The 26578-nt window shown below is 44.4% G+C and overlaps 1 protein-coding gene across 1 annotated transcript in view; it reads left to right on the top strand.

The window, feature by feature from the left end:
* Positions 1–442: 442 nt before the first annotated feature.
* The window catches only part of dpp6a (dipeptidyl-peptidase 6a), a 129080-nt gene continuing 102944 nt past the window's right edge, over positions 443–26578 (top strand). Inside the window, exons 1-4 of the mRNA XM_066683210.1 lie at positions 443–567; positions 792–915; positions 22498–22548; positions 22748–22862. Coding sequence (XP_066539307.1) covers positions 443–567; positions 792–915; positions 22498–22548; positions 22748–22862 — 415 coding nt within the window. The remainder of the gene's footprint in view (positions 568–791; positions 916–22497; positions 22549–22747; positions 22863–26578) is intronic.

Raw genomic sequence — 26578 nt, 5'->3', positions numbered from 1 at the left:
CCTTCTGATGTTCTCATTATGCCACACTATAAGAAGGCCCCCAGTATTATGTTATACTGTATTAGGCCCCCAGTATTATGTCATACTGGACGATATGGGCTGTAAAATACTTTCTGCATAGAGGGACTCAAAGATGTCAACAAATGTCATGAACGATAGTTACCGCATGGACATTTGATTCTGGAAATAAAATAAACAGTGCAACAGACCTCTGCCCAATCTACAGCCCCCTCAATAATGGCCTGTCCATAACCCTAGCACTTTTCAAAAATCAGCGAGAGGTAGAATTTGCTGAAATTAGAGTAGTTACCTTTAAGCGAAAACAAGAAACTGTCATTAATTAGTTTCATATAAAATATTTGGGTTTTAGAGCTACTTTGAGGTCAGACTCCTGGTTCTTGTTATAGCTGTTATAAACTAGTTTGCCGCCCCGGGAAGGAGGATGAAGGAGGCCAGAGATGTTTGGCCTTCTGGCCATTTATACACAGACCCTCCTCTCACCTCTCAAAGGCCCCTTATTCATATCCATCAGCGCATGCTTTACCTTAAGGTATTACATTACGACAGGTAATCAAGGAGCCAGAGTGAGTGATAGGACTTATGTGGTCTCAGTTTGTGGAGTTCCTGGGTAAAAGCTCTGGCTTCTCAGCTTCTTGGCCATTTACGGACAGTGGTAAGCCCCCTCCTTCAAGCCTTGGTGGGGCTCAGGCCACATTCCAGAAGCTGGAGAATCTCAAAGACACTATCTTCTGTGCTCTTTGTCGCTTGATTACTTTTTGTCAATTTTGCAGAAGACCTAATTTCCCTCGCCTCTGGACTCTGAGCATCAGAACTCTGTATATCAAGACGAGTCTTATGGAGTATCAGCAGAATCACTGGCACATGAAGAAATGGGTGAACTGCCAAGCGATCAAAGTGAGATTTCAAAGCTAATCCCGGCCGACTAGACCAAGTCCTCGCAGACGATCCATAAATCTTCTGAGAAGCAAGGCTCCACTGTGCTAGAACAAGATGTTTGAGCTTGTGTTTGCCTTAAAGTCTTTATAAACACACCCTATGGCACTGTACAAAGACACTACAAAGTTCGGTTTCAAGGTCAGGCCGGTGGTTGAGGTCATGCACAGTGATCCCTCACTTCTGATGCATTTGAAGTTGAGGGAGAGCAGCAGTATGAATTAATGCTGGTAAACATCAGCAAGGACCAAGGCCACCGTTATTGCATCTCTCGCCTCGAAAAGCCCAGTTGCCGAGTGTTTTTTTTTCCCATTTCCAAGTTGTAGCCGAGCGTGTCTCCCGGTATGTATTGTTTCCATGGTGGCAATTTATTTCTCACCGTGGGCATGACAAGCGCGCGGTATGGAATGAAGGCTGATAGATAACAACAATGGGAAACAGACTTTTCAATTCTTAATGTTGTGGGAGGTCCAGTGAGAATAGCAATAGCATCCTCCGCCGCTCGTGTGTAGTTTCCAATAAGGTCGGCTTTGGCTTTGTTTCTTTCTTTCCCTCTTCATTCTTTGTCTTCCACCTTCCTCATCTCTCTTTCTCTCTCTCTCTGTAGCTCTGTAAATGTTCTCTCTCTGCTTCTCTGCCTCTCCATCACCTGGGAAAAACAGAGTGGACGCACCTTCTTTTCCCCAAAGCACGTTTTAGTGCAGCGCGCTGTGACCTTCTGCATTTCGAATATGTTTGTATTCTGAATTTAAAGTGAGACAGGAGGTCAGCAGCTGTGGGAAAACTCGGCCGTGTCCAGTCGTCCACTCATTCAAGAGCAAACAGGAGAGTTTTCTCAGTGGCAGTGGACGTGAGATGAAGAAACAAACTGCTTAGTTGTCCCTGAAAGAACATATTATTTATAAGCCATAGACTGGGACCTCTACATGCAGAGGCTGGTTTAACACACTATTATTAGCAGTAGTAGTAGTATTTCATTATCATTATTAATATAACTTGCATGATTATAATTGCTGCTTATATAAACTTCAGCAATGAGAACATGAAATGGTTGAAAACAAATTTGCATTTAATCAGATGTCCTTGTTTATTGAATCCAATCTTTCTTTATTCATCTATTAATTTAATATTTATTTTCTATTTAAATTGTGTGTGTGTATCCTTAATGGGTGTTTTTTTTATGTGTTATTGCTGTGTTATTGCTGGACACGACAGAGAAGTCGAAAATAGTTGGAAAGACTGAATTCCGTAGCGTACAATGGATATTCAGGTTAATCCAGGTGTCTAATCCAGGTGTCTAATCTCCTGAAAAGCCACACACCTGCGCTGTCCCTCCTTTCAACTGATGTGTTTACGCTTGTGGAACTCTGACACAGAAAACACGTTGTGTTTACACTTGTGAAAAATGTGGATAAGATCCATCTCTGACCACCTCAGAATGTGATTTGATTTGTGTAATCCGATCTTAATCTGCTCACAGTGCATCGTGGGTTTTCATTTCCAAAAACGCATCTTAACGTTAGGTTTAAACAGGTCTACAGTGTCAGAAAACCCTCACGAGGGAAAGTCTGTTTGAGCTGACTCCGCTCGACAAAATCTAGGCCATGTTTGTGAAGATTCACACCTATAGTTAGTGTGATGCTAATTTGTAGGGTATGATCTAGCCTTACTAGCAAAATTAGCTCTGTAGCTCGTGTGCAGAAACTTCAGACACCCGACATGTCTTTGTTGTCTTTGCTGATCTCCTACATTTTAGGGTCTGGAGGGAAACTGAAGAGTGAGATTTCATTGCGCTTGGTAAATTAGCCCTGTCAGCGTCTGCTAACACGCCGAGCTTGTTTTGATGTGTTGATCAGAATCTGGCTGCTGTGCTTTAGCTCCCAGACACTGAGGGATGAGAGAAGAGAACAGAGGACAGATTATTTGGGAAAGTGTGAGGAAAGCAGGTCTCGTTTCCAAACACGCCGATCTTTCGGAGGGCCTTCCTCAAGACATACTCGCACACTGGTGGGATGGGGTGCCTGTGTCTAATCACAGTCTTAAACAGGTCAAGTTTACAACATGCTATGGTTACAGCTACTGTGATGTAACTTTTGCAGTCTTATACATTTGGGCATCTGTGCGAATGAAAATAAGCAAAATGGCCAAGTAACATTCTCTTCCAAGCATGTTGAGCTCTGATGACATTCTGTTAGCAGCTCTTTTAGCAGCAGTTTGAAAGGAAAGATGACTGCCTTAAGATGTTTTGAAGAAGCCTTCACACTTCAGATTTATCAAGTGTTTGGTACCGTTGGGTAAATGTATGAGTTGGCAACCTGGATACTCCAGAACTGTGTGCAGTAGTTCCTGTCTGTACCAGTCTATGAGTGGGCTGGAGCAGTCCAGCTGCAATTGGTGTGGAAGAGACACTCCCACTGGACACTGTGCTGTTTTACAGGAGCTCTGTCTCACTGAGGCACTGACCCCTTCAGCCCGGGTCAGACACCGGTCACCGAGCCACAGCCGCTCTGCTCTAATGGAGCAGAAACTATTCAGACTCCAATCACACCGCTCCGGCAGGATGAAACGACGGCAGACCTGGGCTCAGGTTGTGTGTGTTGTGTGTGGAAAGATCCACTTTTTGCCTTTAGCACAGAGAGATTTGTCTTGGCTAGTCAACTACACTCCCAGTGACTGGCTGAGGGTGTGAAATTGTCCACAAGTGTAAGTGTGTGATTGACTGGGTGTGTGTAATGCCCTGTCCACGGTGTGTTCAGTTTTTGCGCCCAATGATTGTGAGTACGGTACTTATCCGGCACAACCCTGATCAGGATGAAGCACTTATAGAAGATGAATCTTGTTTTATTCAGCTTTGCCCCGTAAATTGCAGCCAATTAAGATTTCCCACTGATTAGGACTTCAGGAGCTGGACTGATGGCCTTAAGCCCTATTCAGACAGGATTTCGTTTTGCATGTGGAGCTGGGGTAATGTCATTTTTCCACAAGACGTCAATAATGTTTATTGTGGATAAATCTCCGTGAAAATAACAGAGACGGGAGCGGTAACTCGATCCAGGCACTGCAGTCACTCACCCCTATGGACACTTTTGAGTCGCCAGTCCACCTACCAACTTTTTTATTATAAACAGTTTGATGGTATTTAAAGAGTAGGACACAATAATACATACAGAGGCTACTATTGTGCTTGAAACCTACCTACAGCTACCAGAACTGCCTCTTCACTGAGTGATTCTTAGGGTCGTTTTGTGAATTTGATTGTGGTGCTTCGTTCAATTGCTGAGCTTTTACTTAAATTCTATATTTCATCACTAAACACCTCCTTCAGTTCCTCCATTCTCGAGAAAACCCATACAAATCTCCTTTTCCCTGTGATATGATGCAATTTTCCTCCACATGTCAATTCGGACAAGATTAATAACCTGGGCTTATTGTTACTTCTTATTTTACAGTAGGTACAAGTCTCAGATATATTTCCTGAAATGGGAGGGCACACTCCGGGAAAATGACTGAAATGGTCTGTTCGGACGGGATAAAAACTACCGAGATACTCCATTAATAATTACTTTACCCCCACGTCCACAGGTAAAACTAATCCCATCCGAATAGTGCTTTAGATGCTACATAAATGTAAGCTGTAACATTATAAACAATGAATCACATTTTGATTTACAATCGGTAAGACCAGTTATGTAAAACATATGTCTTCCTATTACTCGAGGAAGTCTGGTTTGTATCGCAGCAGAAATAAACAGACATGGGGCATTATAGCGTGGACGATTAATCCAGAGCTATTTCAGGGAAGGAAATAAAAAATGTTATAGGAAAAGCAGGAGCCTAAAGAGTAAAATCAGCCAGTATTTATGGCCTAGTCAGGCTTGCCAGTTTGATGAAATATGAGTACGCTCCTGTACTGCAAATGAGTCTTCAGTGGCTAGAGCTCAGATCCTCCACCTGGAGGTGTGGAACAGCTGCTGCTGTACGGAAACATGCTATTGCTCATTTGACTGGTCGTTGACAGCTGCCAAACTTTTGTATTTGCATTTCAGACCCACAGTGAGAGGTGGACAAACATACAACCCGGCAAGACGAATCAGGACCAAGAGACTCGGGTGTCGATTGTATGCCTTAGGGAGTTAAAAACACCCCAGCCTTGTTCCATATTAACTTGAAGCTCTCTTTCCAACTGTGCATACATCTTTCTCTCTCATTATCTGCTCTCATGCGACCCAGTCCTTCCAGCTCTTTTTATTATCTCTCCTTACACTCTTGTTCTCTCTTGTACTGTCTTCCTCGCTCTCGTGATTTCTCTCTTCCTCCATCTACCACTTACCTTCGCCTCCGTCTCCCTGCACCCCGTGTGAGGAGGGAGAAAAAAAAGCAGATTTGGCAGAACCTTTAGTGTGCTTCTGATGAGCTAAAAGCTTTCTGCCTGCAGACTGTTTCTGCTGCTCATTACCGGGCCGTGACTGACTGCTAGGTCAAGTTCTTCAGGTTTGCATTTTGAGCCTCAGTCCTAGATTTAGCAGCGAGCACCTTTTCATGAACCCAGACTAGATGCAGTTTTTTTTCCAGAGAAATTAGGATGCACACGCTGTCTTGTTTACCGGATATTAACGTGTATTTTCCTCACATATGTAATCAGGTATTATCACTGTTGGCCATCACCTGGAGTTGAGCATGAGTTTCTGTGGAATAATTTCTTGGCATGGCTGAAGAGACCAGGGCTGCCACAATGATCAGAGATAAGCAAGGAAAAACATTTGCAAAAATGACACTCTCAGTTTCCCGGATTAGAGATTAGTTTGTGATTTGATTGTGATGGTGTACAAGGTTACCAACAGTCATTATAAAGTTGAGTTTGGCAGGTTTGAAGGTTCTCCCTAAGAGGGAACTATTAGCACTCAAGCCTTTTTGGGGAATTACTGACAACAAGAGCACACACAAAGTTTCATTAGGGTTTCACTCATACAATGAGATTTTGTTGAAGAATTTCTTATTGTTTTCTTCAGTGAAATGCTCTGAAAGCTTTGAAAGTTACTCGATTAATCAAAAAAGCACTCAAAATAATCACTATAGTAGCTTTGAACACAGTGATGAGCTTCTCTGGTGGTGAATGACAGATGGACCTCTTTTGTTTTTTTCCACTCCTCCATAATCTGGTTATCCATATGGTTCTAACCCAAACCAAGTTCTCGATGCCAGTGCAGAACCTTAAGAATGGTCCCTGTACCTGATCTCCAGATGCCAGTTTACCTGCAAGTAGTTGTTGGCTTATAAGCTGCTTTGGGAACCAGTCCATTAAAGGTGGTCAGGTGGTAGCAATATAGTCCAGCTTTGCTTCTGCAGGCATGATGTGTCCTTGTCTCCAAGACTTTCCAAAGGTATTCCTTGGATCTGTACAGCATGAGAAGAGATGTGAAGAACCCTAGGACCTTACACACTAGGACCTCAGTTTTCACCCAGATGTCATCATCTTTAAAGACTCAGAGAAGGCCTCTCCGGCTCAGTTGATTTGGGCTCATTTCTGAATCAGTGTAGACTTGTCAAGGCTGCCAAGGAAGGGAAAGTGATCCGCACGTTCAAGGCTGGTGCTGTATATTTCTGGCGAGTTTGGAGTGCTGTCTCGTGGCCGGCGAGTCGACTACCTGCTCAGGGTTAGGCCAGGGATCAGGAAAGCACTGTAGGAGATGATGGCTTTAGTAGCTGGACTCTGAAACTTCATGAAACCTGTGGTGGTATAGATTTTTCGAAAGTGTAGCAGTCTGAAGTGTTTAAAAATCTAGTTTCCGAAGTCTGCCTTTATACCTGAGAAAATGTCACAGGAGGTCAGTCCCACTCCTTGACCACTCCTTGATTGAGTTGGAATCCCAATAGTTTCACCAGCTGTGTTCTTGCATCTTTGACCTTGCCAGAAACAGAAGGCATCTTGTTTCCTGATTCAGGTTGCTGTCAACAAACCAGTCATTAATTTTCTAATTTTTGATGCCCAGGACTACACTGGTAACAGTGACTTTAGTATGTTCCAGTGCATCTCCCCAGTTTTAACATGGTCTGAAGGAAGACCTGGGGCTGTTTTGAGGGGTCCTAGCTTCTCCTGTGTCTTGAATCTAAGGTAGAATAATATGTATATTTTTTCTTCTTTGGCATTAAATCGCTGACCAAGATTGTAATTCTACTGCAATTTGTCATTGCTGTGGTGAGGTATTGATACCTGTCCCAAATTTTGGCTTAGTCTGGTCCCAGTTTTTGGATTAGGGATGTTTTTGAAGGCGAGAGAAGGATGAGCAATGGCTTCTGATCTGATTGCCAATTGTCCACGGAAAGCACATCAACTGGATGAGCTCTCTCTCTCTCTCTCTCTCTCTCTCTCTCTCTCTCTCACACACACTTTGTCCCCATTTCCCTCCATCTCCCAATCCCCCACACAGTCTTTATTTAGCCCAAGGCTAGGATGTGCTGGATGAGTGAGGTTCTGGTGATATTAGCAAGGTTGAATTGTTGCATTTTTGGCTCTGCATGGGGTCCACTCTGGTTCCCCTCACTCCTTCATAGCCTGAGGTGTAATGCCTGGATGTTTGAGTGTGAAAAATCACACGTGACAGCTCCACAGCTCACTACTGCCACAGATCAGCTCAGTCAGACAATGGAAAGTTTGCTCAAGTGATTTCAATCTCATACTTGGCTCAAATCAGTAGGGTCTCAGGGTTCAATCCTCACCTCAGGTCTCTGCTATGGGGATTGTCGTGTGTTCTCCCTGTGTATGTGTGGGTTTCCTTGGAGTGCTCCATTGTTCTCCCTCAGTTCAAACACACATGTTGGTAGGTGGAGTGGTTATGTGAAATTGTCCACAGGTGTGAGTGGGTGAGTGCCTTGGTGAATGTGCAAAATTGTCCACGTCTACTACCTGTAAAATTATTTCTGTTGCTAAGACCTGTGGGCAATTCTGCTGAGCCAAGATGAGATTTTCTTGTGCTGCTAAATTCCTCTGTCTCGCGGTCTTAATCTCTATCTCTTGATCTTTAACTGCTCTCAGAACTCAGAGCCAAAGTGGCCACACATTCTACCCTTGCAAGGTAAACACAGCAAAGCACATTAGAGTGAACCTGATATACGATGGTAATCTCTGCAGCAGAAAGGATTCTCACTAGGATCGCATGCGGTCTCTGTCTGCTCCAAAAGGCATTGTGCCCAGTGTGGAGCCACGAGTAGGCCTCAGTGAGGTCAAGGCCCACCCCTGAACCAGGGCCCAGCCACAGCTTGTTCCCTGCCTGCAAGTTCACACAGGACTCTGCTGCTACTTATTTTGAACTGCATAAAGTTCACAGACTCATGGACTGATGTCTTGCTTTGATTGGCTATTTGACTCTTACAGGACCAATTGAATGCCTTTGTATGGGTTGTGTTAACAGTTGGCTGTGGAGTACACCTTGCTGCGTACAGTGTGAACCCGTGTCAACATCATGAGCCATGAAGGGGCATAAGGTGCTGGGGAAGGTGTATCAGGGCTATAGGGCCCTATTCAGAAGGTTTGCACCTGTGCCTTATTTGTGAAGGAACAAATGTGCCCACACACCTTTGCCAAAGCCAACCCAACTATCTATATCTGGCTACGACACTGGCCTACTGTTGTTTCTGTAAAGGTTAATACCTTTGACATCTCAGCACTTGTGCAGAACATAATCACTGAGATGTAAACAGTCGTTAAGAGTGGGTTAGGTTTGGTTTGGTTTGATGGGAAATGCTCAGCTCTAGAGAAAGTCAGTGAATCAGGAACCTTTACAGTGGGTGTGATGGTAACCAGATGTCTGAAGCTATTAAATTATACTCTCTCTCTCTCTCTCTCTCTCTCTCTCTCTCTCTCTCTCTCTCTCTCTCTCTCTCTCTCTCTCTGTGTGTGTGTGTGTGTGTGTCTCAGCTCTGATGTGAGGCCTCCTTTTAATTTCTGTTCTCCATTTTTCCTCTGGCCTCAGAGCCATCTTGTCTGAGTACAGTTCACTGGGGTGACCTTCCTCCTTGTCTTCATCACCTCTTCATTAACCCGCTACAGGAACCCGACTAATTCTCATTCTCATTTGCATAATTACAGATCATAAGCAGTGAGGGTATTTAGCATTGCCCCAGGTACCCACCCACACACACACACACACACATTCTCATAGTATAGATTCTGTGAGGGTTCTAGAGCAGTGGTTTTACAGCTTGGTCCTGGAGAACTGTTGTCCTACATTTTAGTTTGTTTCTGCTCTAGCACAGCCACTTCAGCTCAGGAAGGGCTTGTTAATTAGCATATTAGCTGGATTAATCGTGTTAAAGCATGGAAAGTGCTTGTTTTCCTGGGGGTGGAACTTAACAACATTTCAGAGCTGCATTTGATTTACTAGGTTTTACATTTTGCTAATTAGCTTAGCTTAAAAAAAACTTTTAATTTGCACATCCTCTGGGATGCCTTTGCCCACAGAGGCTTATAAAGATGGCCCTCCCTCCCTCTCATCACTTAGAACAACCACATAGCATGTGGATGTGACCAACTTCTGGCAAAAAAACATGGCTGTGACGAACATGCCGAACTGGATATGAGACGAGAGTGGCCTGGAATGTGACTTCTAGAGGATCTGAGCCAGAAAAAAATGTACTATCTGGGCAATTATAGTCAAAGCAGGTGTCTGTAAGCTAAGAAATGTGTAATTAGTATTCTCCTCCAAGCGTGTTGAACTTCAAGGACACTGGCAAAAGAACACTAAATATCCCGAATTGCTCCACCCCTCCAGACTTGATTTATTACCAAATGTGGGGCAGGACACAGTTCCACAGGAGGTGGAATGGCTGTAGATGCTCAGTCAAGTCAGCGGGGTGTCCTGTGAGTGTGTGAGCAGCTTGATGAACTGAGTGTGTGCTGGGTATTGATCAGTAATGGCGTGTTGTGCGAGCGCTGCTCCGCTCGTTTCGGCTCGATACCCAGCGCTCTGCAGGTAATGAGTCTCGCTTATGGATCGTCACATTCGCACCAATCAAAGACCCAGCATCCACCTGAAAGAGCTGAAACGCAGTGAGAGCGTGCTGCCAGAAAATTCTGCATCATTACCCGAGACGTTCTCGGGATATCGCTGACGTTCGATCCACTCCGACGCTGGACATCTGTTTGTACTAATCTCTCTGGCTCAGAGAACACAGCCCAGGACATCAAACCTTATTATGCAACAGAACAGGAAAACATAGGAGTAACAGATGACTTGCTGACCAGACAGGAGCACTTTGTACTTCTGCCGAGAAGTCGAGTCGAGACCCCCACAGAGCAGATATGACAGTGGATCAGACACAGCAGTAGCTGCTGGAGTTTTTAAACCCTGTGTCCACTCACTGTCCACTCTGTGAGACACTCCTACCTCATTGGTCCACCTTGTAGATGTAAAGTCAGAGACATTAGCTTGTGTTGGTCGTCCTCCAGTCCTTCATCAGTGGACTATTTTCAGTCCAGCAGTGACAATGCTAACAGGGGGCTAACAAAGTATGCAGAACAATGCATGAAATATAGTCTGTAATTGTAGAACAACAGAGTGCACCTTCATTGTCAGTGGAGCAGATGAAATGGACAATGGAAGTACTTGTTAACGTTATTGCTGATGGTTGGGCATATAAACATATGTCATGGTTGATTGTCTACATTTGGTTTAAGCAGGAAATTGTGTCCATTTCATTATTTGTCGGCAGACTGTTTCCTTTTGTTAAACGATTCACACCTGTAATGTGTTTCACTCACATATTTTCCACTACGCTGCTGATCGTCTTCGCCGTCTCGTCCTTTTTTTTCCTAAGGACGCGGTTATGGGCTCTTAACTAGATTGCCAGGCATCACTGCATGAAACCGAAATCAGCAGCGGTTTTCTAGCCTCGAAAAAAGGTGCAGGAAAGAGAGGGAGAGCACTTAAGGCCGGCGCTGAGTGATGAAGTCCACCGTTTTGGAGATTGTAAGGCTCAGGGAACAGGCAGGCTGAAAATAAGATCCCTGGCTCGGAGGTGACTCAGGAGGGTGTCGAGAGGGGGAGAAAAGCTCAATGAGCTGTTTTTCTCTTCCTTTTAATGTCAGATAAAGGGGGAAGGTGTGGGCTTATTTTCCGGCTAAATGGTGGAAAATTGCACGTCCTTTTGAATTGGATGCTATGGAGAATTTTAGCAAAAAAGGCTTTTTCTCAAGGCCTCCCAGGCTGCTACCGCTGGGCATCGCCAGGCAATTGCGACCTGCCAGACATCTTTGAACAGCGTTTTCAGATTTACAAGAGCGCAACAGGAATAAATTGGGAGCTATGCAGGTTGGGGAATTGAGGGACTATGAGCCTTGCTCTTGTTTCTCTCTCTCTCTCTCTCTCTCTCTCTCTCTCTCTCCTCCAGAGCTGCTGAGATGATGAGGTTAGGGGCAGCCACTGTGAAGTGTGAAATTTCAGTGGTCTGTTTCATGTGAAGGAGAAGCTGGAAGCCTGTACTGTCCCATATAAACAGCAGCAGCCGTTTGGGACAGCAGCAGGGTCATATAGAGCCAACGTGGCGAAGTAGCTATTAAAATCCTATTTACCGCGAGCACTCAAGCATCCGTCGTTTTCTGTCTCTTTGGAGAGCAGTTATTTAAACAACATCGCATACTGGAAGTCAAGGGAGTCAACTCAAATAGTCTTAGGGCAGGTGGGCAGAAATCTGTTGCTGTGAAATGTTCAGGGCGTCTACAGTATAGATCTAGACATATGCCCACCATCAGGACTCTAGTTTTTTCCCATAGAAAATGCATCTAGTGCTAGTAACTACATGGAGAATCTAGCGTTAGTATCTGAAGTGCAAAACACTAATCCGCCTGACGGATCTAGTGCTACCATAGTCAAAATATCTGGTGCTGGTCTTCTTGGACCAGGATCTAGTGCTAATCAAGTCAACTTGAGGGATATATTGTGCTTGTACACCTAAGGCAACTTGTGGAAAACTACCTGAAGATCTAGTGCAAGTCTATATGAAGGGGTTAGAGCTAATCCACCTGAGAAAACTAGTTGCAAGCTACCTGAAGGATCTAATTCAGTCCACCTGGTGGATCTAGTACTAGTCTATCTGAAGGAACGAGTGGGCAACTACCTGGACATCTAGTGCAGTCCATCTGGAGGATCTTGAGGGATCTAGGGTGACTCTACCTGAAGAACCTAGTGTATTCTACCAAAAGGGACTAATGTAGTCCCTTTACAGTGTAACCCAACGTAACCAATGTATTATGTTTCCCTGAAGGATCTACTGCTACTCTACTTTAAAGAATCCGCTAGTTGTTCACCTAAGGGATATAGAAACAAGTAAAAGAAGGCGTCATATCCAAGGTCAAGAGATCATGACACAGTGCTGTTTCTGAGCATATGCCTCACATCCTCTGCCTTGTTGAGTCCCTTGTGAGCCCCTGCAGCAGCAGTAACACTTGTTCCACCTCCCCTGTCCTATATTTAGCTTTGTTTAAAACAAAGTAGTATTACATTTTTATGAGATTAAGCATGTCTTGTGCACACTGCAGGGTGCAAACTGTTTAGAGCTTAGAGCCTCGTATCGCTGCTATCTCCAGGAAGTTGTGGGTTTGAAGAGGGTTCAGTGGTTGAATATGTAAAACTTAAGAATGTCACTACAAACAGAGCTCTACTTAGCGTCAGTTTTAGGAAGAATCTCTGCATAATCTTTCCCATTGCTTTATCTCTCAGAGCCCAGTATCTTCGCCAGTGGCAATTCCCCGTTGACTTAGCGTAGCTGAGCCAGGCTCAACAAAGCCTGATATACTTATATAATCTCCTGCACTGCTAATATCAGGCTGTGATATAGTTTCAATATCATAAGCCCCAGCTCTGAAGGTGAGCAGAGTCAGCGCAGTGTTGACTAGCATAGAAATGGCTAGGTAAATGACTTGCTCAGATTTATGCAAAGTACCCTCCAAAAGAGCCGAGATCTAACATAGCTCCTGGCATCAGGGGATGCAGGCTGCTAAAGATGCTGAAGGAGAGAGGGGGAAAGACTAAGAACTCGACAGGTGCAGTGCATTGTGGGAAGCATTGTTTTTTCATTGGAAGGCATCTGGTTTTAACTCTCTCACTGCGTCTGTTTGTGCCTGGGACTTCTCCCACTGCTACTAAAACAGACTGGCAGAAAGGCTCATGGGAAGCCGTACAGCCTCCAGGTCTTTTTTTTCCCCTGTTTTCTCTTTCCTAAACCCTTCTCCCCTCCCACCGAACCTCACCGTCTCATTTGTCAATCTGCTGACTTTGATTCGCAGAGATTCCCTGCCGTTTTGATAAAGTCTGTCTCTGGCATTGACATCTGATGCATGATATGTGCACATGATGTATCACCTCAGTCACCGTTAGCTCAGCTGTCAGGTGGTGGCTGGATAACTTTGGGATTAGACCATGTCTTCAAGCTGAAAAAAAAAAAATCAGCAGTGATGTTTAACCTTTAGAAGTTGCAGTTGACATCGGCGATAAGGAAAATATATTGTAGGTTTATTTGAGTTATTGCCTTCTCTCAGTTTTCTGAAATGGACAAAGAGGTTGAAAGTGAAGATGTCAAACTTTCATTCAACACTAGATGTGCACATCAAACGTTCAAAAACTGTTCAACAAAGCTGAGATATTACATTGAATGCCGCATGGTGCGGCAACAAGGATGGTTGAGGTTGTGGGTCTAACACCTTCCTCAGTCATAGTATGTTCTCACGGTGTCTGCGTGGGTTTCCTCCAGGTGCTTAGGTTTCCTGCCATAGTCCAAACACATGTCGGTAGGTGGATTAGCTTTGTGAAATGGACCTAGTGTTAGTAACTACATGGAGAATTTAGCATAAGTACCCAAAGGACAAGACACTAATCCGCCTGATGGATCTAGTGCTGGGGCGGCACGGTGGCGCAGCAGGTAGTCACACAGCTCCAGAGGCCTGGAGGTTGTGGGTTCGATTCCCGCTCCGGGTGACTGTCTGTGAGGAGTGTGGTGTGTTCTCTCTGTGTCTGTGTGGGTTTCCTCCGGGTGCTCCGGTTTCCTCCCACAGTCCAAAAACACATGTTGGTAGGTGGATTGGCGACTCAAAAGTGTCCGTAGGTGTGAGTGAATGTGTGTGTGTCTGTGTTGCCCTGTGAAGGACTGGCGACCCCTCCAGGGTGTATTCCCGCCTTGTGCCCAATCATTCCAGGTAGGCTCTGGACCCCCCGTGACCCTGAACTGGATAAGCGCTTACAGATAATGAATGAATGGATCTAGTGCTACCATAGTCAAAATATCTGGTGTGGTGCTAGTCTACTTGAAGGATCTAGTGCTAATCTAGCCGAATCGTCTTGTTCTATTTCACCTGATCACACTAGTGCCAGTCCATCTGGAGGATGTAGAGCTAGTCTACCTGAAGGAACTAGTGGCCTAATAGCTGTGTAAAATTTCCCAATGGTGTGAGTGTATGAGTAACTGGGTGAGTCTGCAGTGCTGTGTCCAGGGTGTGTACGTGCCCTGTACCCAATAATTCCAGGTAGTCTCCGGACCCATCGCAAACCCTGAAGCACTTACAGTAGATGACATCATTTAGTCAGTCAAAGAGAGTGTACACACAAGTAATATGCTACTCAAATGTAAGTCAGAACTTTACTCATATGGAATCAGTATGTCATGTTTGAAGCATGTCAATCTATTCACAGCTTTTGATATTAGAATGTAAAAGTACTTCAGTCTACATCGTGATTACATGTAGCCAAGCAAAATGACAGTAATAGCTGCAGGTCGCCAAGGGTTAAAGCACATTAGCCATGCGTACGGTCAGTGATCAGAGCCAGAGTCTGCGTTGCATCTCAATTAAGGCTAATTATGGGTCACTATTGATTCCGGCATGTAGTTGGTAAATGTTTTCACGTTCAGTGAATGTGAGAAGTAAATGAGGATTTTAATGTTTTGACACCAAGCAGCTTCTTTTCCCCACTCACTTCCCTTTCAGCTTGGAGGCATTTTTATGAGGAATGTCGCTCAACCCAAATGTCATGATGTCACATTATTACACGCAGTGTAGTGTGGAGCTATTTTGTCGGAGGACGGCTGCACTAATCCCACTGGCTCTTTGGGTATTTATGGATTTGAGTTTTCTCTTTGTTTCTCCATACTCCACCTCAGGCTGTTTATGGTCCCAGTCCCAGCTTTGTCTCCTGATTTATTTGCACCCACTCATCTCTGTAGTGCGCAGGGATTCCTTTAATTGATCCGAGCAGGAGGTTTGTTGTCTGTTTTTCTGACTGTTGGGAACGATTGGACTGTGTGATCTGCTGCAATAACATACTGGAGATGATGGCTATCTGTTGCCTGTTGTTTTATTATACAACTCTTAATTCTGTCTCTAAAATCTGCCTGAGGCGCCTTCTGCTTGAGCTTCTCCCCCTCTTCCTCGCAGTGGAACACAGTTCTGGTTCTTAATGAAATGTCTGTGACCTGCTTTGGTCAAAGCCCCACAGCAGTGTTCTCCCCCTGTGTAAACAGCCCTGTTCAGAACGCCCGTTTTCAGCACCTGCTCCTTAAAATGATAACGAGCCACTCGCTGTTCACCCCGACCCCGAGCGCACAGCAGTGAGGAGCAGAAGCTCTGGTTTTAATCCGTTTTCGCTCGGTTCTCTTTCTTCTCCGTTATTGTTTTCTCTGTTTTTTACGCAGTGCCTTTATTACTCCACACTCATTGTGTCTGTTTTGCTGTTTGTCTAATCACATGGGTCCAGCGCAGTGATTGGACAGACACAGACGAGGGGGCGGGGTGATTCTAAGGTCTCAGCACTTGTCGTCAGAAGCAGCGCGGAATCATGACGGCACGTTTTATCCCTTGTTTTCTAACTTAGGCAGCACACAGAAAACTAACTGGGTGGCCTTGTTTCACAGTAAGTGAGTTGGTGGTCTCCATGCACTGAACAGGTGAGTGATCCATAATATAAGTAACATAGACCTGTGAGTGTGAGAGCTCTATGACAGCTCTGAGTATACACCGAAACACTTGGATGGAGATCTGGACTGTGAAGGATGGCATGTGTGGGTGTTGAAACACAAGTGTCTGAGTGGACGTTTGAGTTTTCAGGGGTTGTGGGCTTATTTATAGTTTGCGAGCGTGGGTCCAAGTGTGTCGCTGCCTTAGCGGTTTCCCCAGGGGATTGTGGGAGTGCAGCACTGCTCCTGAGGGTGTTGTCTTTGCTCATCACACCTCTCACCGTATGTAGCAGGAGGCCTTCTGTTTCAGGATGACCTTCTGTGCTGCAGTGACTTTAAATAGACTGATTATTTTAAGCCGTTTTATGCCATTTTATGGTTTTCATTCTGCTCCTCCCAGTGTTTTGGATGAAGCCAGGTGAAGAAAGAACTGATTCGAAAATGTTGAGGGGGATTATGCTTCAGGGCACTTTCTGGCCTACTTACACTGCATGTGTGTGTTTGTGTAGGTGTGTGTACCAGAGTGTGTTTACACACTCACATGGGGAATTGTCCACAACCAGCTGGTCCCCACAAAGTAAATCATTACATTTTAAGATAAGGACTTGTAATAAGTTAAAGTTAGGGTTATGTTTAGGGTTTAGGATTAGGGATAAGCTATTATACATAGTTCAAGACTCAAAACAGCATTGCTACTCATCCCCATGGTACTCTCCAGAGAACACAGTTCCTCTCCTCGACAGTCAGAGGGATGTATTTAATTTACCTGCTTTGTCAGTGAGCATGTGTAAACAAGTGTGTGTTTTGTTTGTTATTGTGTGTGTGTGAGTGTGTGTGTGTGCATGCAGAAGAGAAATCAGCTCTCTCCAGCCGCTCTCCTTGGCTAATTATGAAATCATGTGTCAATATTCATAACCACAGTTCCCCTGCACACAGATCCAGTGCCGCAAACCCTGTGTGCGTGTGTGTGTGTGTGTGTGTTAGCATGTCTCAGTCCAAACACTGTGGCTGGGACATGACTCTCTTCCTCTATAAATATTCCAGTGTGTCCTCCAGAGTCGACACATAATTCATAATTCATGTCCTGTGATGACCATATTAAAACAGGCCTGCACATGTTGAATACACTGAGGGCTGCTAATTGTGATTCAGGGAACATATACAGAGTATGGGAAGTGTTAAAAGCATAGTCTGGGCTAAATATGAAGCTTAGAGCACTGTAAACTGTGAAATGTGAAGTTCTGTCATTAATGAAATCAGAGGCTCATCTACATAGACTGTGGATATCTGCGGTGGACTAAAGTGTGATAGGCGTACATAAATATAAATGTTAAAAAACAAATCAAGTGTTAATACGCTATGTTCACAAAGCGCTAACATCAAAATCACAATCTTTTAAACCAACGCTAACACATTTTAAGGTTATTTTAATTTTAAAATTGTCAGTTTTAATACCACACAGCAGTTACCTTAAAATGACAAAAATATTTTAATTGTGAACTATGATTATACATTACACATTACTCCCGGGTCCTGGAGGTTGTGGGTTCGAGTCCTGCTCCAGGTGACTGTCTGTGAGGAGTGTGGTATGTTCTCCCTGTGTCTGCGTGGGTTTCCTTCGAGTGACTGTCTGTGAGGAGTGTGGTGTGTTCTCTCTGTGTCTGCGTGGGTTTCCTCCGGGTGACTGTCTGTGAGGAGTGTGGTGTGTTCTCCCTGTGTCTGTGTGGGTTTCCTCCGGGTGACTGTCTGTGAGGAGTGTGGTGTGTTCTCTCTGTGTCTGCGTGGGTTTCCTCCGGGTGACTGTCTGTGAGGAGTGTGTTGTGTTCTCCCTGTGTCTGTGTGGGTTTCCTCCGGGTGACTGTCTGTGAGGAGTGTGGTGTGTTCTCCCTGTGTCTGCGTGGGTTTCCTCCGTGTGACTGTCTGTGAGGAGTGTGTTGTGTTCTCCCTGTGTCTGTGTGGGTTTCCTCCGGGTGACTGTCTGTGAGGAGTGTGGTGTGTTCTCCCTGTGTTTGCATGGGTTTTCTCCGGGTGCTCCGGTTTCCTCCCACGCTCCAGAAAACACACGTTGGTAGGTGGATGGAAGACTCAAGAGTGAATGTTTGAGTGTGTGTCGCCCTGTGAAGGACCAGCACGCCCTCCAGGGTGTAGACCCAACACCGTCCTGAACTGTGTAAGGGTTACAGACAATGGATGAATGAATTAATTAATGAATTATACGTTACACAAGAAAATGCTTTAAAACATAATTGTACACCTGATAGTTTTAAATGCTGCTCTATAAAATCCACTCTATGTATATTTACTCATTTCACTAAGAAGAAACAACATTGTCACACATAAACAAGGTTAAAGACCAGTTTGACCCAGATGAGATTCAACATGTTTGCTGTGGTTTCCAGTGACTGTGTAGTGGGAGCTGTGAAACATGGGGTGGTAGTGCATTCAAAATTACAATTATTCATTCATTCATTCATTGTCTGTAAGCGCTTATCCAGTTCAGGGCAGCGGTGGGTCCAGAGCCTACACAGAATCACTGGGCGCAGGGCAGGAACACACCCTGGAGGGGGCGCCAGTCCTTCACAGGGCGACACACATCTACACCCACACTCACCACCTACTGTGCCACCCTGCTGCCCACAATTATTATTGTTATTATTTCATTCAGTGTTGGCGCAGTGCTACTTTGACTAAAATAATCCAGAATAAGAAGAATAGCATGGTGCACACAGCTCTGCTTTTCTACAACACCCTGCTTAAAGTAACACTAGGAAAATAGAGCCTCTGGGACACCACCCAATCCCTCGTCTTCCCACTTGATTTCAGGAGAGTGCTGTAAATATGAATTACACTCAATCTTACCTATGGTCTCTTAAGTAGATTTTTGACCTGCTGTTTATAATATAGACTCTGCACACTCTGCACACGTCTGTGTATGAATGAACCCTTTATGAATTAGTGGACTGGTGTCGACTGGAAGTGGTGTTTTGCTTGGACATGGAGAATGGGATTTCTTATCACCTCGTATTGTCTGCTTTTTCCAATCATTGCTTTTCCCAGCGATACGAAACTCCAGAGAGGTGCGGATAATGATCGAGAAGTAGCGCATTGTCTGAGCTCCTGTTTAACGCTGTAGTACTCTGTCCTCCAGCACTGAGCTGTTAGTGTTCAGGAGCTGTCGGTTTAAGTGACCTGAAAGAGATTCGGACACACATGCACACACACGCACACACCACTCAGAGTGGAGTTGGCTCCGTAATGAGTCTTTCTAATGGCTGTCCCAGTAAACAGGACCTGGCTGCTGTTATCTCTGGGCTAATGATGTCTGCAGCTCCATTCAATTAGGACGGCTACAAGGTCACTAACAGCTCAGCTTTTAACAGTCTAATCCAGCAGCTGCTCTTCCACTCTGTTAGTCCGGCTTCAGCCCTCATGAAAACCTCAGGCGCCAAGGCCACGGGTCGCGCTCTGGAACGCCAGCCAAACACACTCTCTTTCATTTGTCTTCGCCAGGCAGAGCAGCCTAGGGGTGGGTAATGAGGTCTAAAAAGATGTAGCTTGGACATTGACATTCAGACACAATGCACAGGTAACAGGCCTCAAAGCACCGCAGCTCACATACTGTACTACGCTAAAGGCAGTTTCCACAGGTCCACAGGTGTGTGAGTGATTGGGTGAGTGTGTGAAATAGCCCACAGGTGTGTGTGTGTGTGTGTGTGTGTGTGTGTGTGTGTGACAGGGTGAGTGTGTGAGTGACAGGGTGAGTGTGTGAGACTGTCCACAGGTGTGAATGTGTGAGTGACTGGGTGAGTGTGTGAAACTGTCCACAGGTGTGAGTGTGTGAGTGACTGGGTGAGTGTGTGACACTGTCCACAGGTGTGAGTGTGTGAGTGACTGGGTGAGTGTGTGACACTGTCCACAGGTGTGAGTGTGTGAGTGACAGGGTGTGTGACACTGTCCATAGGTGTGAGTGTGTGAGTGACTGGGTGAGTGTGTGAAACTGTCCACAGGTGTGAGTGTGTGAGTGACTGGGTGAGTGTGTGAGACTGTCCACAGGTGTGAGTGTGTGAGTGACTGGGTGAGTGTGTGAGACTGTCCACAGGTGTGAGTGTGTGAGTGACTGGGTGAGTGTGTGAAACTGTCCACAGGTGTGAGTGTGTGAGTGACTGGGTGAGTGTGTGAAACTGTCCACAGGTGTGAGTGTGTGAGTGACTGGGTGAGTGTGTGAAACTGTCCACAGGTGTGAGTGTGTGAGTGACTGGGTGAGTGTGTGAAACTGTCCACAGGTGTGAGTGTGTGAGTGACTGGGTGTGTGTGTAATATCCACAGGTGTGAGTGACTGGGTGAGTGTGTGCGACTGTCCACAGGTGTGTGTGTGTGAGTGTGTGAGTGACAGGGTGAGTGTGTGCGACTGTCCACAGTTGTGAGTGTGTGAGTGACTGGGTGAGTGTGTGAGTGACCGGGTGAGTGTGTGAAACTGTCCACAGTTGTGAGTGTGTGAGTGACTGGGTGAGTGTGTGAAACTGTCCACATGTGTGAGTGTGTGAGTGACTGGGTGAGTGTGTGAGTGACCGGGTGAGTGTGTGAAACTGTCCACAGGTGTGAGTGTGTGAGTGACTGGGTGAGTGTGTGAAACTGTCCACAGTTGTGAGTGTGTGAGTGACTGGGTGAGTGTGGTGTATCCCTATCTTGAGCCCAGTGATTGTGGGTAGGCTCTGGACCCTCTCTGACCCTGATTAATATGAAGCAGTTACAGAAGAAGAATGAATGAATAGTGCCATGTGCAAATGGCCGTTCTGTCTTTTCTGAAAATATCCTTAATATCCAGTTAATACTGTTTTTTTTTGTCTATATCACAATAAAGCAGTGTATCACAATATCACAACAATATCATCACATAGCCCACTCCACACTACAGTCCGCAAAACGATACCCAGCACCGCTTTGATTACGAGCGCATCAGTGAATCTCTGGACGTGCGCTTGTCATAACCGACGCTGTTTCAGACTCCTCGTGTTTTGATTCCTGATCAAACAGCAGTGGCTTTCTCTCTCCCTCATGTCCATGTGGATGCCACTTTGTCACCGTGTCTCATTTATAGCTCATTTATTTGAAGTCCTAGCCGTCAGAAGCGCAGTGAAAAAGTAATGCGCATCTTTTTCCACATGAATAAAATATATTACATCAACACAGTAACAGACAACGTGAGTAAATCTGAGAGATGAAATGCAGTTGACGTAACATTATTCAGTCAGACTGACGTGTTTTAATCAGGGAAATTCAGCGCATGGCTCTATTTCAGCGTGCTTTGGCTTTCTCTGGGCGGATCGGCTGGACATTAGCCCTGTTTTTCCAGCTCACTGTGCATTAAACATGAACTGCTGGAATGACTCAATATTCTCGGATTTAGCTCTGAGTCTAAATGGCCCTCGGGCTTTTAATAACCGCAGATCGGATTTCACCCATAATTCACCAATAATTTCTGGAATTCTGCTCAAGAGCATGGTCATGAATTACTAGGTGCTGGGTCTGGAGTGGGTGAAAACATCGATATATCAGTGCATTGCAATATTTTGGAGAGGATATTTTTGTATTACATATTAATGACACAAATCACCTATCGAGGACCTAAGGTATATATATATATATATATATATATATATATATATATATCAGAGGCGATTGCTCTAAGACTGCAAGGGAAGCTCAGCTTCCCCTAAAAAAATAAGTGATCAAATATATACTGTTGTGTGTACATGTCAGTGAATAAATATGCACTACAACGCGCTCAACTTTTGTTCAGAATCAGCTTCTTATCACTGGTAAAGACGCGGCTTTCCTCTCAATCATTCCTGCAGCTTCACAGTGCTTTAAACAGTGAGGATGCTGAGCGTCCACAGAGTTCATAGCGAAGCAGCGAAGTGCAGCGAAATGAGACGAGTCATTGGATAAATGCTGGGCTTTGTCCCGCCCATCGGACGCTCAGCGTCTCTGGGGGTCTACAGGGCAGTGGGCTGGCCTCGGCTGGCCCGGACGCTCAGCTTCTGCATGATGATTGGATGATCTGTCTGAGGCTGAATCCCTTTTTGATTGACAGCGAAATGAGCGAATCAGTGACCCTTTGGTGTAAAGATCCGTGGGAGCACAGGCGGACACACTTCACATGGACCAAGGCCGTTTAAGCCTAGCTCTGCTGGCCATTGAGAGGAGACTAGTCAAGTCCCTGGAAAAGACGCCTTGTTGGTACGACAGGGTCAAAGATCATTTTCTTAAAAAGGAACGGAGGGTAGAATTTGCGTATAAATAAACCGACACATTTTATGATGTAGGCCGAAATTGAGCTTCCCCTCCTTGAAAGACCAGCATCCGCCACTGGTGTATATATGTGTATATATATATATATATATATACACACCTTAATAAAACACACATTTTCTAACTGGTTTTATCTTACTCCCTCTGTTGTGTGAACCAAGGACCCATTAGATATCTGTGACTCTTCCAGATATAGTGCCTTGTGCACTGGCAGAAAGATTTCTTTTCAAATCCTGAGTGACTCAAGCATCATTGTGGTTGGATAGCGTCATGGCTAACACCTCCTTCCTGTAGAAGATTGTGGCTTTGATATCCCACCCAGGCAAGAGTGCCACAGCTGCTCCAGTAAGACCATTGTGCTATAGTCTCTGCTGTTTTCCTATCACCCTGCTTCTGTAATGTCTTCTGAAGACTGTGAGAAATTCTCTCCACTGTGGTTTTTGGTTGATTTTCTCCTTCAGAGAGTGGCACAGAGCGTGTTACACATGTTTGTCCTTGAGCAAGCTTTAATTTGCATTCTCTCTCTCTCTCTCTCTTCCTCTAGGAGTTGGTGGGCAGTAACCCTCCGCAGAGGAACTGGAAGGGAATAGCGATTGCTCTGCTTGTCATTCTGGTCATCTGCTCTTTAATTGTCACCTCCGTCATCCTGCTGACACCAGGTAGTGGGTCCACAGTACACTCACACACACACACACACACACACACACACACATACACACACACACACAGCCCTGGTTATACAGAGTAAGAGATGTGTGGGAACACTTCACATACTTAGACTGCATGTCAACATCCACACAATGCTCTTCTGGAGCTTCTTTGTCTTCGGCATCTATGTGTCAGTCTTGTGCTAATCGTTTGGACGCCTTCCTTAAAGGAGCCGTCAGTCATTTAACACCAAAATTAGCAAACAATGTATATATATTTTTTTGTATTTTTACATGTTTTCTATAAAGCCAAAGCCAGATGAGAAGAGCCCTGTTTTAAACCCATTTGTGCCCAATAGAGTCACCCACGTTGGGATTACCATGAAGAAAATTGGTATATTACAGCATTTTTGACACATCCAGACCACTAGGTGTCAGTGTAACAGCTGTTTCATAATGTGAAGTTGAGTCAGCGCACATACGTGTATGGCCACACCCTTTTAGAATTTTGTGATTGAATTCTAAATCACTTTGTTTCCAATGGGTGTGTTTTTGTTGTAGCACCTTTCCTTTTGTTTCTGAAAATTGCCTGATCCTACAGGTTACACAAAAACAACAATCTGTGTCTGGTCAAATTGCACGAGCTAGAGCCGAATCAGAAGCATAGATCACTTGACGCCAGTGTGTCAAAAAATGGTGTTTAGTGACACTTTGTAATTTGTAAAATTGAGCGAATTTTGATTTCCCCCTTTTGTACTCGCATTAAAATTGACCGACCAATTAAACAAGGACAGTCTGGGCAGAACGGGAGCTCGTTTCAGATGCAAATCAGATGCATTCTGCCCACGTTCAGGCCTCAGTGTGCTGTTTATGAGCTAAAATGAAAAATGCGCTTCTCTTCCCTCATGCATATGCATCTGTACAAAACGTGGGAGCAACGCAAAAGTAATGCGACGAGTGGTGATATTCACAGCGTAATAAAGTTTGAGAGATTCACTTTTCTGCAGTAAATTATAGCCTTGTTAAATGTATTACTATTATTTAAGTTATTTAATCTGCATCGTGAGCTCACGTTTACTCATAAATACATCTGGCCCACAGTGTCATTGACACAAAACACTTATGAATCTATTAATCTGTCAATAGCACCCTCTAGTGGAGGACCTTCAGCCTGCTAAACACGAGTGAGAGTGAGTGGGTAAATTACTAACCATTTCTTTGAGGCGCTATAGACACTTCTACACATTTGAGCCATTGTGATAAAACAGCTATATCATTTATTTATTTATCTATTTATTTATTTATTATGTTTAAATCTCTTGAGCCTGATATGACCCTGTACTGAAACATTTAGTTGGGTTGTGGTTTAAAAAGTAAACATACGCTCAAGCAGGAAAACTGTTTACCTCCTGGACAAGTGAGCACTGCTACTGAAAAATGGAAATGGCTGGTATATGGTTTTTCATTGGAAGGCTCTAATTAATCTTCCTAAACATATAGTCCCTGATGTTTCCATAGCGTTTGTCACTGAGCATTCTCTGTGAGACCTGACTGCAGAGATAATGAAGTAAAGAACAATATTTTAAGGAACTGCTAAACAAACTTGGCGGTAAAACTTATGATTAATTGTGTAAAATATGTGTGAACGGTGTTGGTGATCAACTCATGAACTGATTCATTAACTCAGTAACTCACTCAGTAACACTTAGTTCAGCAAGCTGAGTATCTTCCACTAGGGGGCGCTATTTGCGCTCAGCTATGAATTAGTGGTCACTAGGGGCCAGATATATTGAGGAGAAATAGTTCCCCCCAAAAGAGCCCTGTTCAGAACGCCCGCTTTCAGCCCCTGTTCCTTTAAATGATAACGAGCCGCTCGCTGTTCACCCCGACCCCGAGCGCACAGCAGTGAGGAGCGAGGAGCAGAAGCTCTGGTTTTTAGCCGTTTTCACTCTGTTCTCTTTTTTCTCCGTTTTTACTCAGTGCTCTTATTTCTCCGCGCTCGTTGTGTCTGTTTCAGTGCGTTTAACCTCGTCTTTGCGCTCTCACATAAACGCGGGTCCAGTGCTGTGATTGGACAGGCTCAGACGAGGGGGCGGGGCCATTCTAAAGTCTCTGCACTTCACATCAGAAGCAGAGCAGATTCAGAACGCCTTGTTTAATCCCATGTTTTCTGAATGGGATGTTTTGTTTCACAGTGTGTGGGTTGGTGGGCTCCAGATTCGCGCAGTAATGTACACATACACTTTCAGTACCACCAGCTGTTGTTTGTGTAATGCGTAGGTGTAGCATACATTGTATTTCTTGCTGATTTTTAAAGCTTGATGAGGTGTTATCTATTCTTTTGCTTTTGAAACTATGAAGATGTTTGGAAATATTCAGTAAACTATTGTTATTGAGAAAATCTAAGCTCACGTGCACCTTACCCTTGCTCATTTAATCAGACATAGCTCTTTAGATTTTGCTTACAACAATATTACTGTATACATGGTTTACACTGCTTTTCAACAGTAGATTAATAGAAACCTGTGTCAAAGAAATGTCCTTTAAAGCGTTAAAGCCCCGGTCATCAGGGACTCTGCTGTGTTTTATATGAGGAAGGCCCACAGCAGGTTTTATTACTCCGTCAGATCTGCTAATCTATAATGTCATCTCTACATTCAGGGGCATTAAAGACAAGCCGTTATTAAGAGAGCGGATCAGTCTTCTTTTTTACGCGCCCTGTCGACGACAATTACCCACATTGTTCCCTCGAGTGAACAGTAACTCTGGTTCAGTGGATATGAAGAGATTAGGACGAGCTGCAGAATTGATTATCATCACAGAACATAACAGTCAGAAGAGAGTGAAATGTAGGAGAGCACAGGGCTGACACTCGGGTGGGTGGGGGGCTTCTGTAAGGACCAGTGTTGGGAGATGTAGCCCCTCAGCTTTCAGCACTGAAAAATCTGTTAATATTATGAATACACTCAGAACCTTTATCTAGTCTGAGTACTTGTGACATCACAGCCATGATGCTCTTGCATGGAAGTGAATGTATGTTTTCTGTTTGTTTAATATCAATTTTCTGGTCATCCCCAGTTCCACCCATTAGCCGCACATCACCCAATCACATGATGCTACCAGAGTAGAGTAAAGACTAACCCATGCTTCTCAAGACGTGTAAATACAGTCACTGTTTCTAATAGAACTGCTGTCTACACAAGGCTGGAGCTCAACACGCTTGGAGGAGAACTTTAACTGCCTACATCTGTTATTTTAGCTGTACTTGCTGCTGTAAACTGTATTCACAGTGCATGGCAGAATGTCTAGTAATGCCAGAACTAAATTTAAATTCTAGTTTTAAAACAGACTTTATACTTTACTCTCTTTTTTCAGTCTATAATCACATACATCAGAATGTAAATAAATAAATAAATAGTAGGTTCAAATCAGTGTGTGGACTTGGCTTTACGTAATTCATAATCGAACAATCATCTTTGTTTAAAACATGGTTTGGATTGCTAAATCTATTTACAAACTTTAGGAGTCCACCTTAAGATATAATATCCAGACCACTAGGTGTATAATGTGAATATAGTCTACTCTTGAAAACTACACAATTTGAAAACATGGCCTCCTTTGTGTTTCTTCAGTATAATTTATGTAAACAAACATTTTCTGCTAAATGGCCAAGCTAACCATCTCCATAGTAACTGTGGGAGAATATCGGAGAGAAAAAAGAATAATAA

This window comes from Hoplias malabaricus, chromosome 10 (genome assembly GCF_029633855.1).
Source record: "Hoplias malabaricus isolate fHopMal1 chromosome 10, fHopMal1.hap1, whole genome shotgun sequence".
Classification (NCBI taxonomy): Eukaryota; Metazoa; Chordata; class Actinopteri; order Characiformes; family Erythrinidae; genus Hoplias; species Hoplias malabaricus.
The sequence above is the reverse complement of the archived record's forward strand: the minus strand, read 5'-3'. Positions and strand labels throughout refer to the sequence as shown.